The sequence below is a fragment of the Vigna unguiculata genome, chromosome 10 (assembly GCF_037176805.1).
Source record: "Vigna unguiculata cultivar grain cowpea cultivar isolate G323 ecotype 2 chromosome 10, ASM3717680v1, whole genome shotgun sequence".
In the NCBI taxonomy this organism is placed as follows: Eukaryota; Viridiplantae; Streptophyta; class Magnoliopsida; order Fabales; family Fabaceae; genus Vigna; species Vigna unguiculata.
The window spans coordinates 35,834,959-35,853,124 of NC_140801.1; the positions used below are offsets into that span (position 1 = coordinate 35,834,959).

At 37.4% G+C, this 18,166-nt stretch overlaps 1 protein-coding gene and 1 long non-coding RNA gene across 2 annotated transcripts; one reads left to right on the top strand and one right to left on the bottom strand.

Annotated features, from left to right (window-relative positions):
* The first annotated feature begins 2,709 nt into the window (after positions 1-2,709).
* Positions 2,710-6,325, top strand: LOC114166457 (receptor-like protein 7). Its single transcript, XM_028051194.2, has one exon. It carries the CDS (start codon positions 2,771-2,773, stop codon positions 5,966-5,968), a length of 3,198 nt encoding a protein of 1,065 aa, XP_027906995.2. The 5' UTR covers positions 2,710-2,770; the 3' UTR covers positions 5,969-6,325.
* Positions 6,326-9,450: 3,125 nt separating this feature from the next.
* On the bottom strand, positions 9,451-17,947 carry LOC146882460 (uncharacterized). The gene is made up of 2 exons (XR_014984984.1): positions 17,607-17,947; positions 9,451-10,130 (listed from the first exon to the last, which is right to left on the bottom strand). It is a non-coding gene; the product is annotated as an uncharacterized LOC146882460 (long non-coding RNA).
* Positions 17,948-18,166: the final 219 nt, after the last annotated feature.

Consider the following 18,166-nt stretch of genomic DNA (forward strand, 5'->3'; position numbering starts at 1 on the left):
TTAAGTTCAACCTCAGATTCTGTCCTTTGGGAAGACGATAAGTTTTGAAAAACTCTACATCAGAAAAATGAGACTTTTCACATTATTTTAAAGAAAAAGAGCCTTAATAAACAGGTTTAGTTATCATCCCATTCGCAAGGGAAAACCTTTAAAAATTAGATGAAACTAAACCAAACAAAAGAAAAACATTCAGACGTACAAAAACACTAAGTTAAATTTTGGAGAAATGATTTTTTGATTACTAAATTTTGACAACTTTGTCTTACAACCTTAAATGTCATCTTCTAAATAGTTTTTCATTTGTCCTTTTTCTCATTTTCAATATTTTAAAATCACTTAAAAAATGATACTTCATGTTATAAAAAAAATTGTCAAAATTCAGTAATCAAAATTCAGTAGTCAAAATATCATTGCCCTAAAAATTCTACATTCATATATTGATAATCCAAAGAGTAAGACTCAAATAGTGCGGTGACTTTTCTGTCCCATTCACATTGCAAGACCAATACGATGTAAGCCTAAAAAAAGAAACGCGTTCCGATGCACATTTTCATGGTTTCCATAGTCACAATATTTTCCTAGCAACTTCTTAATTGACGTAATTCATAAGCACGCAGTTAAATTTATTTTAACAGTTCAAATTAAAGAATCTACCTTCAAATTATATTTGTGTACTAACGTTTACATACTTTAAACTAAATGCACCTAATACATGATTCCTAAACAACTGTAACAAAGGTAATTGAAAGAAACAATTAAAAAGGAATAATGACTACTTAGGACAGAATGCTTTAAGAATGCTAGTATTGTTATCTGAACGTAGTCATTCACAGATTTAGGTTAAATATGTTTTTGTCCTTCAAGTTTTAGTGAAATTTGGAATTAGTCCCTTTTCAAAACTTTTGACTTATTTAGTGCTTCATCTTTAAAAATACGTGAATTTAATCATTTTAACTAAATTTTGCTAAGTTTATCTGACGTTTCAAACGCATTTTATGATCATATTTGAATTTTTTACACCGTTTTACACATTTTTACTTCAATGTTAACTCAAATGATCTCTTATTAAAGAATATGAAAAATTAGTTGTCAAGTAACATTATTTTCTCCCTGTAATCATCACAAATAGAATCAACTTAATTAACTCTAACTTAAAGTTATAATAAAATAATAATAAAATTAGACCAAACTACACTACACCATTTTTTATATTAGACCACACCGAATGAATCCATAATTGTGATTTAAAACTATTAAAGGCCACATTTTACAAATCGTTAATTATTTAGGAAACATTTTTCTAAATGTTGCCCATAGAAAATATGGACAAAACAATAAAATTGTGGTTTCTTCAATGTGTTGGTTCCTTCTCAATTATACTATACAATATGAATCTTCTTCATACCTAAAGATTAGGCAACACTGACATGGCAACAACTTAAAAACTATTATGTAAAATAAGAAGCCATAGTTTTTTATTATTGGTTATATAATGAGTATTATTTACCTTAAACCTAGAGGGCATACCAAAATTGTTGTTAGTTTGTTTTAAGCAATATGGTAGAAAACATTGATAGTTAGAGACAACAATTGTTAAAATGTGGATAGTTTAGACCATATTTTTAAAATTATTGTAATTTAACTCTAAATATTTTTAAATTACCATCATGTGATCCAATAATAATTAAATTGTTGTAAGGTGCATCAATTGTCTCGTGGTGGAGGATAGGTGAGACAAGTCACAATCATATCATAACATTTTGGTTGCTACAATATTAATCAAAAAGAGTCGTACATTAACTATTAGGTACAACTTTTGGCTTAGTGGTAAGCACTCAATCCAACAATACATATTAGAGCCAAAGTCATGTTCTAAACATAAAAGCAATAATTAAATAATCATTGCTTAAAGAATACACAACATTTTAAAATGTGTTGATGAAAAATTGTGATCTATTATCTTTGAGTAATGGTCACGACTGAAAAACCGTGACAAAATCGTTGCCTAAACTTAAGGCCACAATTATTTCACTTTAAATAACATTTTTAAGTTGCTGTTTAGAAAAAATATTGCAGTACTAATTTTATTTAATTTTAAATGCTAATTTAATCTATTTTTAACAACACAATCAACTCGCACTCATGATTTTAGTGCTTATTGCTTTTGCAAGAGAAATAAGCCATGAGTAAATCATGAGTAAATCATGTAGAAGATAAACACCATATTAAATTCAAAATTTTAATATAAGACTTTGTGAGTCTTCTTTATTATAGATTGTCTATCTCAGTCACCTCTATTTAATACTTCTTATGAAATGTAAAAAACCAAATGAGTGGGTAATTCATCAACTTCTATTAATGTTATCTTAAAGTTTTCACTATAGTAAAAAGCGTAATCCCACTTGTATGGGACACGATTAATTGCAACCTTGGTAAGCTGAGGCTCAACAACCTCCAAATCTTCTTCAATCTAATTCAGCTTCTCGAGGCTAAGGTATGCCCAGTTTAGAAAGAAATGTATTGTTTATATTTTTTAGTTATTTTATCTTTCTATGAAGTGGTGTTATTTATTTGCATACACGAAAATTCAAAAGCTGAAACTGGGACATTCCGTCAGAGTGAGGATGGGTGGGTCCCTAGTGAAAGCCAACATTGACCATAGACTTTCCCATGGAAGTTGCGAGTTTTTAAACATAACAAACAACCTTTAAACACAATTAAAACTTCTGTCTGTGGCCTAGGTGTGTCATTATCATAGTTATCATCTTCAATGAGAACTGTGCTAGTCTCACCAGTTCTGGCGATGCCATTGTTTTGGCTGTGCCTCTGTCACAACCTCTTTCCGGTTTCTGGCCTTTGTTCTGATGATCAGAGGTCATTGCTGCTCCAACTCAAGAACAACCTCACTTTCACCTTTCAAAGGAGCACCAAACTGAAGTCATGGGATCCAAGTAATGATTGCTGCAGATGGATAGGGGTATCTTGTGACAAGAAGGGACATGTTACTGCTCTTGACCTCAGTGGAGAATCAATCACTGGTGCTATTGACGATTCAAGCAGCCTTTTCAGTCTTCAACATCTCCAAAAATTGAATTTGGCTGAAAATGATTTCTACTCTGTCATTCCATCTGCATTCAATAGATTGGAAAATTTGACTTGTCTCAATTTGTCATATGCGGGCTTTGAGGGTCAGATTCCAATAGAGATTTCTCAAATGACAAGGTTGGTTACTCTTGATCTCTCTTGTTTTTCCTTTTTAACTGGGCATGCACTGAAGCTTGAGAACCCAAATCTAAGAAAGCTTGTCCAAAATCTCACAAGTATTAGGCAACTGTATTTAGATGGTGTAAGTATATCAGCTGCAGGACATGAATGGTCTAGTGCCTTGATGTCACTACATGACCTGCAAGAAGTTCGCATGTCATACTGCAATCTCTCAGGACCCCTGGATCCTTCCCTGGCAAGCCTTGAGAATCTCTCAGTCATTTTTCTTGATGCCAACAATTTATCTTCCGAAGTTCCAGAAACATTTGCCTATTTGAAATATCTGACCATTCTAAGTCTTCCTGCATGTCAGTTGACTGGAACATTTCCACAGAAGATCTTCAACATAGTAACGTTGTCAATTGTTGACGTATCTTTCAACTACAATCTCCAAGGTTTGTTTCCAGACTTTCCACCAGGATCTCTTCAGACCTTAAGAGTAAGTAACACAAGGTTCTCTGGAGCATTTCCACACTCTATTGGGAACATGAAGAACTTAACTGAATTGGATTTTTCTTATTGTCAATTTAACGGAACTCTTCCCAATTCACTGTCAAACCTCACTGAACTCAGTTTCCTGGACTTGTCATATAACAACTTCACAGGTAGAATTCCATTAATTCACATGGCCAAAAAACTTACCTACTTAGACCTTTCTAATAATGGTTTGAGTGGTGTACTTCCGTCATCTTCTCACTTTGAAGGACTGAAAAATCTCGTTAGCATTGACCTGGGTTATAACTCGATTAGTGGAAACATTCCTTCATCCCTTTTCACACTGCCACAGCTGCAAAGGATTATGCTTTCCCATAATCAGTTTGGTGAACTAGACGGATTCACAAATGTGTCTTCTTCTAAATTAAACGTCCTCGATTTAAGTAGCAATAATCTATCAGGGTCTTTTCCAACATCAATATACCAACTCAGTAGACTTTCCATCCTCGTACTTTCTTCTAACAAGTTAAATGGGACAATGAATCTAAATAAGTTTTCAGAGCTCAGAAATTTAATTACACTTGATCTTTCATGCAACAACTTATCAGTCTATGCGAATGATACAAATGCTGAAGCATCTTACTTTCCCAGCATTAGCAATCTAAGGTTGGCATCCTGCAACTTGAAAACTTTTCCTGGTTTCTTGAGAAATCACTCCAGAATAGCTTCTCTAGATCTTTCGGATAATCATATCCAAGGAATGGTGCCCAACTGGATTTGGAAATTACAGAATCTTGAATGGCTTAACATTTCTCATAATTTGTTGACTCATTTGGAAGGACCTTTGAAGAATTTTTCTTCCAAGTTGGTTGTCCTTGATCTTCATCATAATAAACTGCAGGGACCATTACCTGTTTTTTCTGAATATGCGATCTATTTGGATTTCTCAAGCAACAAATTTAATTCTGTTATCCCACGTGACATTGGTAGTTACCTGTCTTCCACATCGTTTCTCTCTCTCTCAAACAATACTTTGAGTGGCAGTATCCCTGATTCTATCTGCAAAGCTGCATATCTTCAAGTGCTTGATCTTTCAAATAATAACATTTCCGGAACAATTCCCTCATGTTTAATGGCAATCAATGAGAACCTTGTGATATTAAATTTGAGAAACAACAAACTCACGGGCCCTGTCCCAGATATGTTTTCAGCTGTTTGTTCTCTGAGGACTCTGGTTCTCGATAACAACAAATTAGATGGAAAGATTCCGAAATCTCTTTCAACTTGTACTTCATTAGAAGTGTTGAACCTTGGAAACAACAAGATTATGGATGTTTTTCCGTGTTTGTTGCGGAACATATTCACACTCCGGGTCTTAGTCTTACGAAAAAATAATTTGCATGGTCACATTGGATGTCCAAGGACCAACGGCACATGGCATATGCTTCAGATAGTGGATCTGGCCTTCAACAATTTCACCGGCAAGCTACCTGGAAACTGCTTCACAAGGTGGGATGCAATGATGTCTGATGAAAATCAAGCTGAATCCAAGGTAAAACATATCCAATATCAGTTTCTTCAATATGATAACCAAATATATTATCGTGATTCAGTGACAGTTACAATAAAAGGTCAACGGATGGATCTGGATAAGATTTTAACTGTCTTCACTTCGATCGACTTCTCATCCAACCATTTTGAAGGGGAGATACCAAATGAGCTATTTGAATTGAAGGCACTCTATGCACTGAACTTGTCAAATAATGCCTTCTCGGGTCAAATTCCACAATCAATTAGAAATATGAAAGAGCTTGAGTCCTTAGACTTATCAAACAATTCACTGGGAGGAAACATTCCCACAGAACTTGGAACTTTATTCTTCCTATCAGTCCTGAACCTCTCCTTTAATCGTTTAGTGGGAAAGATCCCAACAGGTACCCAACTTCAGTCATTTCCAGCTTCTTCCTTTCGAGAAAATGATGGACTGTACGGTCCTCCATTGACTAAAGAACTAAATCCCAGACAGCCACGGGTGGTACAAGAACATGAAACATTAGTTTCTACAATTCAGTGGAATTTTATTAGTGTGGAAGTGGGACTCATATTTGGCCATGGAATGATTTTTGGTCCCCTCTTGTTTTGGAAGCAGTGGAGGATATGGTATTGGAAAGTTAGTAACAAAATTCTGTGTTGGATCTTTCCTCAACTGTACTTTGAATATGCAACCAAGAGAGGTCAAACCTATGCAACTCTAAGATGGCAGCATTAGCTATTAATTAATACCAAGTGAGCAAGTAAGTAAAAGTCACTGGCATTTATTAATAAATGCTACCATCTTTCTTCTTTTTTACTTCTCCAAATTCAGTAGTTCTTATATTTTAGTGAGAAACACAATAATCTATTATTAGGATATACATATGTTTATTTTTGTGTCTCAAGTTTAGTAGGAAAAAAAATTGTCATGCCGAATAAAAGGCATTTTTAAAAGTTTCTTTTACACTCTTTTTAAGAGAAATTTTGTATCAGTTACTTTTGTGAGGAGTGGGAACTGTGTTGCTTACATATCAGTTACTTTTTCTTTTAATTTGTGTGTCACATCTAAGCCTTTTCACATTTGTACTTTTCAAATTTTGTAAATAGTTTGATATATTGTTTAAATATTGTAATTTAAAAGTTATTAAAAATATTTTATTAAAAACATATTTGATTTGTTTCACCGAACTTTTACACATAAGAGATACTGAAAAACGGTAGGAAAGTCAATTATTGAATAACTTATGTATTTTGTATTTTACATATGTGCATTCGACATAAGATGTATTATAAATAAAAATTGAATGTAGCGACAGTAAGAAAACTAGAAATGATATTCACTACAAGAAAGGTCACGGCATCTTCAGAATTCCATGCGAATTGGGGAAAGGACGCATTACTGTCAGCTTTGTGTGGGAGTTTGACACCCTCTAACTGGGTTGGCTAATGAATTTACCAGGTTTGGAAAATCTACTAGTAATGTTAGTCATATCAACGATAAAACGATTTCTATATTAGTTAATAATTGACATATAACATGGATCAAGTGATGACATAGTCCTCACTCATTATTTTATTTTAAAATAAATGTCATAGTTAGTGAGACCTTACTTAATACTATTTTTAATATATATCATAATTAGATACAAGTTATGATTTATAAGTAACTGAGCATTTAAACTAAAACCAATATTTTTGATTATTTTCATCTAATGTTATCAGGAAATAAAAATTTACTAATATTTGTGTAATGATCGTTAAGAACAAACGAACAGAAATAAAAACTTGAAATAGTTAAAATTCATGTCGACAGTATATATCAAGTGTAACGTCCCATTTAATTTAATACGTAAAATTAAAGGAAACGTCACGTGATAATAGCATAACAGCGCAGTCCTGGGGTCCTTAATATCACCCCTACAAAAACTAGGCACACCACGATGCCGATAAAGGTAGAATAGCTGTTTAACTAAAAGATTACAATCCAGTAACAATGAAACACAGGGGCCATAGCCCTAAAGAAAACATGAAGGAAAGAAGCGCGAGTTCGAGCCCAGATGGCTAAGCTGCTGGATCATCGTTCCCTTGCTGACCACGAGAGCCTCGCCCATCTGCTCCCATCAACCAAGTTGATGATCATCGCAAGAAAGAACAGCCACATACAATCACAATCATGCAACAAAACGGGTAAGCTAGAGCCAGACAACATATACAACATGCAATCAAATATATTCTCATCATCTCATCCACATAGCAACCATACATGTTATGACTCTTCATTCAATACACTACGACTCGACTCGACTCATCCGGATACGTATAACTCGGTCGGACTCAGCGGATGCTTGCACTTGTGGTGGATACCCCTGCTCGACCCTGAGCTGCTCGATCCTGAGCTATGTATTATCAGTGTTACGATGAATCAAAAATCTCTCCCACCACAAGGTTAGCCCTTAATGAGTTTCAGGCCTCCTGCTACTCCCACCACAAGAGTCAGTCCGCTCTAAGTGAGACTAACTGGCTCCTCGGAGCGTCAGGATGCAACCTTACCTTGAATCCTTACCTAGTTATACAGATGGGGCACCACCATGAACACCCACTAGCAGGGGCCATGGAATTACGTCCCGACCACTGAAGCGCGACCCCGGAGGTCTCACCTAGAGACCCCAAGGAATTACACGTTGACACGGACCAACGTTCGTAAATCAACAATTAAGAGAATATTAAGTTATATTTTACAATTCCATATCAACCCTTGAAGTTTAATCCTCATATCAATCACATCTCAAATCCATACCTCTGATCATCACCACCCCAATGAGTCTGGGGTCTCATCTCATATTAATCACGTATTCCTTTAGTTCCAACCCATTCATTCATTTCACATGCCAATATCATACCCAACCCGTCATACGCAATTCATGCATCATGCCAAACATACCTCATGCTCCATTATATACATATCACTCATCATACAATCATACTCAACCAAAATAGATCACTCGGGAACCATCAAACATCCAAAACATAGCACCGTCTCGCCCAGCACCTCGCTCAGGCTGAGGGGTCTCGCTCAGGCGAGACGTGCTCGCTCAGGCGAGCCTCCCTCTCGCCTAGGCGAGAGTACAAAAAAAAACAAGGGCATGGCAACACGGGATCTCGCTTAAGCGAGATCCCTCTCGCTTGGGCGAGTTGCCTGCTCGCTCAAAAGTTGAGCGAGCCGCCCGGGCGACGTTTCGCGCAAAAACCTTAGGCGAGCTCCCTGTTTCATCTCGCCTAGGCGAGATTGACTCGCTTGGGCGAGATTTACAGGTCTCGTCACTGTTCTTCACTGCACGGCCATGTTTTCCGGCCAAACAACACATGCAAGCTATTCATACGCAACAAAACGAAGGATCTAACCGTACAACCAACTATAAACTCATACACAGACCAAAGGATGACTCAAAACTTGAACTCTAGCTTCCCGTACCTGGACAAGCTAGCTGAGAACCTCGACACCCAAACTGTGGAGGACGAACGGCTTCTAGGAGCGAACTCGAAGGTGAGCTAGGAACGGCCAAACGGGAGGCGGACCTTAGGGCAACGCTAGCGGAAGGGGTGACGGCTGCAGCTCCAAGCAAGGGCAAGGTGCCTCTGAAAGTGTAGGGTACCCTAGGTTTAGGGCAGACCTAGAGCTTATATACACTGGGCCAACCCTTAGGCCCACTTAGGGGCAGCCCACTAACCTTTAGGGCTGGAAAAAAAAGAAAAAGGGTTCTTACATCAAGTATATGGTGGAATTTAAAATTTAGTTGTTAAAAAATTATTTTCTTTTAAAATTTACAAGGAACTATCTCCAAACCAGATTCAATCATGTACAGTCAAAGATTATTGTATAGAGGGTGCCTACTTCATTTCCATCGACAATTAATTACAATAGCAAAATTAAGTTACTAGAGAAAGCACGTCAATAGAAAATTTATTTTCTATTTATAGAAAAAGTGAAGAATGTCGATATATAATATTTATATTTGTTACATAAACTTAGACAAGAATAGTTGGAAGAACGTAAAAGATTGGAGTGCTTATTAATAATTATGGAGTTCATTAAATTGTACTTTCGTAGTAATTGGATAGTTGTGTTTAAAACTAGAAGTTCATTAATAGTATTTTGATAATAGTTTGATAGTTATGTATTAATGGTATTTTGGTACTAGTTGTATTAAATGTATGTGGTTGAAAGACTAAATTAAAGGGCCTATAAATAGTGCTTGTACTATTCAAAGTTTCACACAAGTCCTAATATATAGTGTTTATCTAGAAAGACTTGTTTGTCAACAAGTTGACATCAGAGCTAGAAAGCCTAAGTGTTTGAATGCTTAAGAAAGAGTGTTTGAGAACCACAGAGTTTGAGCAAGATGGTCAACCTTGCAAATAGTATGCCCCTGCTTAAGTTAACAAAAGTCGTCTGTCAACTGACAATTGGAGTCTACATATGAAGGTCGTCCTTGGTTCCCAAGAAGTATGAGAACTAGTTGAAAATGGGCACCAAATGGGTATTGCTAGTAGATAAACCAGTCCCTTGCTCCACCTTGTAAGGACATTGGGAAGTCCCTCATAATCACAGCTTCCTCTGGAACTCCAATAGGCTACATGGAGGAACATATCCGGTTGAACTCTTTGATGTGCTTATAAGGGTCTTCTTGCACTAGCTCATGGAACTTTGGGAGCAACTTCACTAATTTAGGCTTCAACTCAAAGCTTGGTGTCCCTTGGAATTTTGGCATTTGAATGCAAGGAAGTTGGAAGCCCATCTTATGGTTGTCCAGCTCCTTCATTGATATTTCCATTGACAAAGTCTTGTTATCTCAACCAGGTTCTCAAACAAAGGGGTTATATCCAACAAAATCGTGATACTACAAAACAAAAGTGAAACCAAATGATAGCATTTCAGGAACTTAATAGATAGAAAAATAAATAGAAGAAAAACATAAAACTATGCATATGGATTCAAGACTAAACCATGCAAGCTAACACTTAAGTCGTCATTTCCCCAGCAACGACACTATTTTGTTAACTCGTTTTTAAGTCGTGCTTAGAGTAACAAAAACCAAAATCCCCTTAATGAAATATAAGGAAACCCTAGGTATCAAATCCAAGGAAATGGTACTTATTAAGCCTAGCTTGCGTAATTTAATCTCATAAAATTAAAATAAAAGAAAACAAAGGGGAAAAATAAAATTAAAGACAAATTAAGAAAGAAGATTAGAATTTATTCAATTAAAAGCTATACTAAATGCATGATGTAAACAAAATTAAGATATGCATGAATGTAATGCATCAATTACTTCTATATAAATGATGATGGGCATTATCTAAAATGGAATGAAAAAGCGACTTAAAATGGAAAAAGAAGATCCTAAATGAGGGATATGATTCAATGAATGCTAATTTATAATGCTAAAAGTTGGAGTATAAACAACCACTGCAGTGAAAGCGTGAAATACACTAATCCAACATATACAAAGCTTATATAAATGTAGAGTTTCTAAAGAATACATGAATCCTAGATGAGAGCTACTATATGGAAGTGCAGAACCTAATTAAGCATGTGACTAATGCAATAGAGAAACAAAACATGCATACAAAGATTTGACGGTAAAATAGTGTGCACTGATCCAAATCTACTTGGGATGATCAAATCAGATTTATATGCATTTTAACCCATAGATAGAATTGAATTCAACATAACTAATAATGCAATGAAAGGGTGAAATTTAACTACATATGCATGTTCAGGACCTGCTTCAGAATGTGACTAATGCTAAATGTTCCTATCGTGATGAGCACTATGCTAAAATGCTAGCAAAACATGGGACAACAGCCAAACCAACATAAAATGATAGGACTCCAAATAAGGGTCATACAGTGAGAAAGGAGCATGGGCCTGTTACTCAACAAGGCACAATTATTGACGGTAGGCCCAAGATATGGAATGTTTATACCAGAAGAAAGAAAGTGGGGCCAAGTGTTGAAGGAGTGAGAAATTAGTTAGAAAGCAGGGCTGACGTGTAAGAGATTCTATTTTGGTGGGTTTGGGTATATGGGAGAGAGGAGAGTGGTGGAGGGGAGTTAGTTAGTCTTTTGGGTGGAAGGAGAGGTATTCTCTAGAGGAGTCTATGACTCTGGAATTATTCTTTTGCTACATAATTATAGCCCATTATTGTTTTACTGCATAAATTGCTAAATAATACATACCTATCTTTTTCAGTTTTCCCTAGTTTCTATCATTGGTCCGACCTGCCGGATAACGAGGGGAGCTAGTATTGTTGTTCATGCCACCAAAAATGTCTGACCGAGTCGAAGCATTAGAGGAGAAAATGGCAGCAATGGAAGTATCAGTACGTCAGTCATTGGCAGAATTTCGCCAATCCATTTTGGAGGAGTTTGCTAAGTTGCATACAGAACGTCATGACGATCGTCAAACATCTCCATTTTTGGGAATGGAGTATGGAGCAGAGTATAAGATGTCGGCGAAGAAGGTTGAGTTGCCATCTTTTGACGGCACTGACCTTGTGGGGTGGTGACATATTTTGAGGTGCAAGGCTCGACCGAGGAGGTGAAAGTTCGTTTAGCCAAGTTGAGCATGGAAGGTGCAACCATTCATTGGTTCAACCTTCTACAAGAATCTGAGAAGGACTTGTCGTGGGCCCAACTGAAACGAGAGTTGATAGGTCGTTATGGGGTCGTACCAGTAATAATCCTTTTGAGGAATTAAAAGATTTGTTGCAGACGAATAGCGTAGAAGAATATTTGGCAGAGTTCGAATACATATCGTCTCAAGTATCGCGGCTACCAGAGGAGCAATACCTGGGCTATTTTATTGGAGGACTGCGATCAGAGATTCGATGGAGGGTTCACACTTTCAACCCTGTGAACCGTCTACAAGCCATTCGTCTGGCTAGAGATGTGGAAATCGAATTACAGGGTGATGGATTTCAAAGAAGAGGAGGAGCACGTGTTTGGAAACGTAATCAGGATTGGGGTACGGGTCAAGTCGACAAGTTTGGATCTGGGTCAGGCTAAGGCCCATATCCAATGAGGTTAGGAGTTGGACCAGACCCAACACAAGGGATAAAATCCAAATCATTTTCGGTGAGTAGTTCGGGTCCCTACGAATCAAGATTTGTGACATCGCAGGGTAGTCGTGTATCCGTGGACCGTACTCCGACCACCAATCGCAATCGTGGTAAGAAGCATTTACCATATTCTGAGCTGATGAACAGGAAGGCTCAGGGGCTTTGTTTCCGATGTGGTGAGAAATACCACCCTTTACACCAGTGTGCGGAGCGCCAGTTGAGATTGGTGGTGTTAGCAAATGACGAAACAATTAATGAAGAGAGGGAGGTTATCGCGATTGAGCTGCGAGAGGAGGAAGCTGATCGTACCTTGGAATGTGGGTTTATGGGGCTGTTTGCGGAGGTCAAAATATCATGTGGGGGTCGGAATCGTCCTTCAACCTTGCGTTTAGAGGGTCGTCTCCATGGAGTAGCTTTGGGGTTGTTGATTGACAGTGGTGCTAGCCACAATTTTATTTCTCCTCATGTGGTGGTTGCAATGGAGTTAAAAGTCGACAAAGGGAAATCGATGGGGGTGCGTTTGGGAGATGGGCACAAGGTGTCAATTGTGGGAAAATGTAAAGAGCTGGAAATTCAATTAGGAGAATTCTCTACTGTAGTAGCGCCATATGTGTTAGAGTTGGGAGATGTAGACATGATTTTAGGAGTTGCTTGGTTGTAGAGATTTGGGAAGGTCACTTTCGATTGGGAGGAGATGACTTTGAGTTTTGTTTGGCATGGCAAACAAATAGAGTTACACGGTCAGAAACATAAGAAATCTGGACAACAAGGGCAAACAGTGACTTCCCTCCAGAGTTTGGTTAAAGTGAATAGTCTTGATGAAAAGTCTAATTTGAAACAAGGGTTGTTTGATAAACAAGTTGGAGATATTCGACAAATTTTAGCAAATTTTTCGGTTGTCTTCTAGGAGCCACAAGGACTACCACCATGCAGGGTTGTTACTCATTCCATTGAATTGCAGCCTACAACGAGGTCGGTTAGTGTGCGTCCTTACCGATACCCATATCACCATAAAGAGGAGATTGAAAAACAGGTAGGGGAGATGTTGAAGCAGGGAATTATTAGACATAATTCAAGTGCGTTTTCCAGCCCTGTCATTCTTGTTAAGAAGAAGGACGGATCTTGGCGCATGTATGTGGATTATAGGGAATTGAATAGGGTCACAATTCCTGATAAATATCCCATTCTAGTTGTAGAGGAGTTATTAGATGAGTTACATGGAGCGATTTATTTCTCAAAACTAGACTTGAAATCGGGATATCATCAAATACGTATGACGTAGGAAAACGTTCATAAAATGGCTTTTAGGAAACATGAGGGTCACTACGAATTTTTGGTGATGCCTTTTGGGCTGACTAATGCCCCGGCAACTTTTCAATCAACCATGAATAATATTTTCAAGGCATATTTACGAAAGTTTGTTCTACTATTCTTTGATGATATACTAGTGTACAACAAAGGATGGGAGGAGCATTTGAAACACGTAGCTATAGTGTTGGAGTTGCTGCGTGAACAATACTTTAAGGTAAATAGAAAGAAGTGTGTTTTTGGGAGTAGGCAAGTGGAATATTTGGGTCATTTAATTTCTGAGAAGGGAGTGGCAATGGACCTAGAAAAAATTAAAAGTGTGTTGAATTGGCCTATTCCTCATAATGTAAAGGGTGTAAGAGGTTTTTTGGGCTTGACGGGGTACTACCGAAAATTTATTGCAAATTATGGTAAGATTGCTAGACCTCTCACGAAATTGACAAAGAAGGACGAATTTCATTGGGGTCCTGCAGCAGAGTTGGCTTTTGAAGAATTAAAAAAGGTAATGACTCACGCACCTCTATTGACCTTACCTAATTTTTCCAAGCCATTTGCAATTGAGTGTGATGCCTCTAGAGTAGGGATAGGGGCAGTGTTGATGCAAGACGGTCACCCAATAGCTTATTTCAGTAAAGCTTTGTCACCTACCAATTTAAATAAATCAGCCTATGAAAAAGAGTTAATGGCGTTAGTCTTAGTTGTCCAACATTAGAGATCGTATCTGATTGGAAGAAGTTTCAAGGTGTATTCTGACAAGAAAAGCTTGGGACACCTTTTACATCAAAGGATCACCACTACAACTCAAAAAAATTGGTTGGCAAAGTTGTTGGCATATCAGTTTGAGGTGATCTACAAACCTGGTCCGGATAACAAGGCTACTGACTCACTGTCAAGAATGTTTGAAGATGGTGAATTGAAGGAGATTCAATCTTTTCCAATATGGCTGCAGGAACAACATGTCCAAAACGAAGTTAAATTGGACCCTTTCTTGCAGCAAGTGGTGCAGAAGTTGCAGCAAGGGGACTCATCGGTTGCGTGTTTCAGCATACATCGAGGGGTGTTATTTTACAAAAATAGATTGGTGTTATCCGCAAAGTCATCTTTAATTCCAACCATTTTAACTGAGTTTCATTCGTCACCAGCCGGTGGTCACTCGGGTTTTCTAAGAACCTATAAACGTATTGTAGGAAATGTCTATTGGATTGGTATGAAGGGGATGGTTCAAGAATTTGTTAAGGCATGTGAGGTCTACCAATGCCAGAAGTATGAGGCAACTTCTCTAGCAGGATTACTTCAACCCTTACCTATTCTAGATAGGATTTGGGAAGATGTTTCCCTATATTTCATTATAGGATTGCCCAAATCAAAAGGGTTTCAAGCGATATTGGTGGTGGTGGACCGGTTGTCTAAATAGGGTCATTTCATTTTGCTGAAACATCCTTACACCGCAAGGAAGATTGTTGAACTGTTTGCTAAAGAGATTGTGAGACTTCATGGTATTCCACTAAGAATTATTTCGGTTGCAGGGAACAACATTGAAAATGAGTTCAACTTACCATCCGGAGACTGATGGTCAAACAGAAGTAGTTAACTGATGTTTAGAAGCTTATTTGCGGTGTTTTGTGTCAGAACAACCTAAGAGCTGGTCATATTGGGTACCTTGGGCGGAGCTATGGTATAATACTATGTTTCATGGATCTATTGGCAAAACTCCTTTTGAAGTGGTTTATGGGAGAACACCACCTCTATTAGTGCATTTTACACAAGGGGAAACGCGAGTGGAAATAGTAGCAGCTGACTTGGTTGATAGAGATGAGGCCATTCGACAATTGAAATATCAGTTGTTGCGAGCTCAACAGTAGATGAAGAAATTTGTAGACAAAAAATGTAGGTTCATGCAATTGGAGGTGGGAGAGTGGGTGTTTGTCAAATTGCGGCCACATAGGCAGCAAACCATAGCTCGACGTATTAATCAAAAGTTGGCACCTAAGTATTATGGACCTTTCCCAATAATTCAAAAAATTGGAGCAGTGTCTTATAAGGTGCAGCTGCCAGAATCAACCATAGTACACCCAATTTTTCACATTTCTCAACTGAAGAAGGCGATTGGGAACCATGTGGTGGAATATGTTTTGCCACCAGAATTGGGAATAGAGGAAGAAGGGATGGAAGAGCCCGAGGCAGTGTTAGCAGTTCGGGAAATTTCTATGGAGGGTACCATTATTAACCAATGGTTGATGAAGTGGAAGGGAAGAACCGAGGAAGAGACAACATGGGAAGATGAAGTGCTATTGCAAAGTCAATTTCCTTTATTCAGCCTTGAGGACAAGGCTGTAGTTGCAGAGGGGGGTAATGATAGGACTCCAAATAAGGGTCATATAGTGACAAAGGAGCATGGGCCTGTTACTCAACAAGGCACAATTATTGACGGTAGGCCCAAGATATGGAATGTTTATACCAGAAGAAAGAAAGTGGGGCCAAGTGGGGAAGGAGTGAGAAATTAGTTAGGAAGCAGGGCTGACGTGTAAGAGATTCTATTTTGGTGGGTTTGGGTATAGGGGAGAGAGGAGAGTAGTGGGGGGAGTTAGTTACTCTTTTGGGTGGGAGGAGCGGTATTCTCTAGAGGAGTCTATGACTCTGGAATTATAGTTTTGCTGCAAAATTTTAGACCATTACTGTTTTACTGCATAAATTGTTGAATAATACATACCTATCTTTTTCAGTTTTCCCTAGTTTCTATCATAAAACAGTAGCAGACCAAAACCACATAACAGTAGCAACAAACCCACACTAACTGACTCAAATGCATATCCATAATTATATCAATATGATATACAAATGCTAAGTGTAGATTAAAGACCAACTCACAATACCAAAATTACCATTTGAAGTCAGCCCCGTTGGATGGGTGATTTAATCACAATGTAAACATACTTTATGCAGAAGAAACCAACGAGATTGATGCTAATAAAGGCATAAAATACAAAAACCTAATACAAACTATTGTAGAGAAGTAAACTGATGCAGTGCGGTGGAATTAACTAAGAAAATGCATGACACTGTATTGAAACATTAAAGCAGAAGCATAGTAGTGAGTTCAGCTGACAATGTTGAATACTCAATCATGCCAACTACTAGATGTAGATGTAGGTGTATAAACTAAAAATGCATGAGATAAAAGTCCCTACCACTAATACTAATAGAAACCATATGATCCTATAAACTAAATGCTGCAAGAATTTTAAATCTGAGAAAAGGAAAGTAAATTGTCCAAAATCATAAATCAATAATAGAAACACTTCAGAATTAAAAACTACAAAATAACAAACTGAAAAAGAGTACATGATATTATCATGGATTCCTCTACACTCAAGAAGACATCTAGATAATTTGTGCCCACTTTGGGATCACTTAATTTGCAAGAGGAAACATAATTGTGTGCAGATATTGAACCCACGCTCAACCACTAAATCAAGAATGAGAAACTGAATTGAAAACTTATAAAGTAGTAAAACAAATTAAACTGGTTCAGAATGTGAAGACTGAAAACCATAAAATTTTGGCACAGATTAAACAATCAGAAAATGGCACCGGATTTAAAACTGACTCAATATAGTTCATTCAAAATTAGGAGTTACACAAGATTAAGAGAATGCTGAAATTTAAATGGTGAAAGAAATCTCACTCGGCACAATAACGACCACTTTGTGCTCGTGATGGACCAAGTGAAACTACCTGGACATTAGAGGAAACCCAATCCCGCGAGCCACTTTGTGCTCGTCGGAGAATAGGAAACCCCTTTATAGTTGACTCTCTCTTCCTCGCCACAACACCCTACGAACCCTAACTCTCAATATTTCTCACTCTCTCTTCCTCCCCCTACAAAAACCTCATTTTCCCCTTAAAAACCCTTCATAAAACAAAAGAAGATCATGAAAAACTAACCTATTTTGCTTCCTCAACCCAAATTTGAACCTGAATTGTGGATCTCGCACCAAATTTTCTTTGCACCCTTGATCTCACTTTGATATTCTCTCGTTCATCCATCTCGAATCTGGCACGATCTCATCACGCATCAAGCTTGAATCGCCTCCATCAGATTATCTCGTGCATTGAGTTCTTCTGGTTCGTGTTCATCAGGCTCATTCTTTATTGTGCATCAAGTTTTTGTTCTTGAGGGAGTGCTCCTCATGCCTTCATTTATCAGAAGCAAATGATTGTTCAACCACATTAAATGAAATACATGTTTTGATGGAAAGCCTTGGTCAAAATATTTAGTTGACTCACCATCAGTGTTGATCTGAAAAAAAGAAAGTAAGGGTAAGGGGTTTAAAACTTAAAATAGCAAAAAGAAAGGAGGTTCCTAGCAAAATAATTTATTATAAAAAGTGAAATTCTAAAAGAACAAAACTAATATAAATAAAGGACTACTAAAACATTATTTTTACTATATTTTTATGAAAACTAATTTTTTTCTAAACAAACAACAAAAGCTAATTAATTAA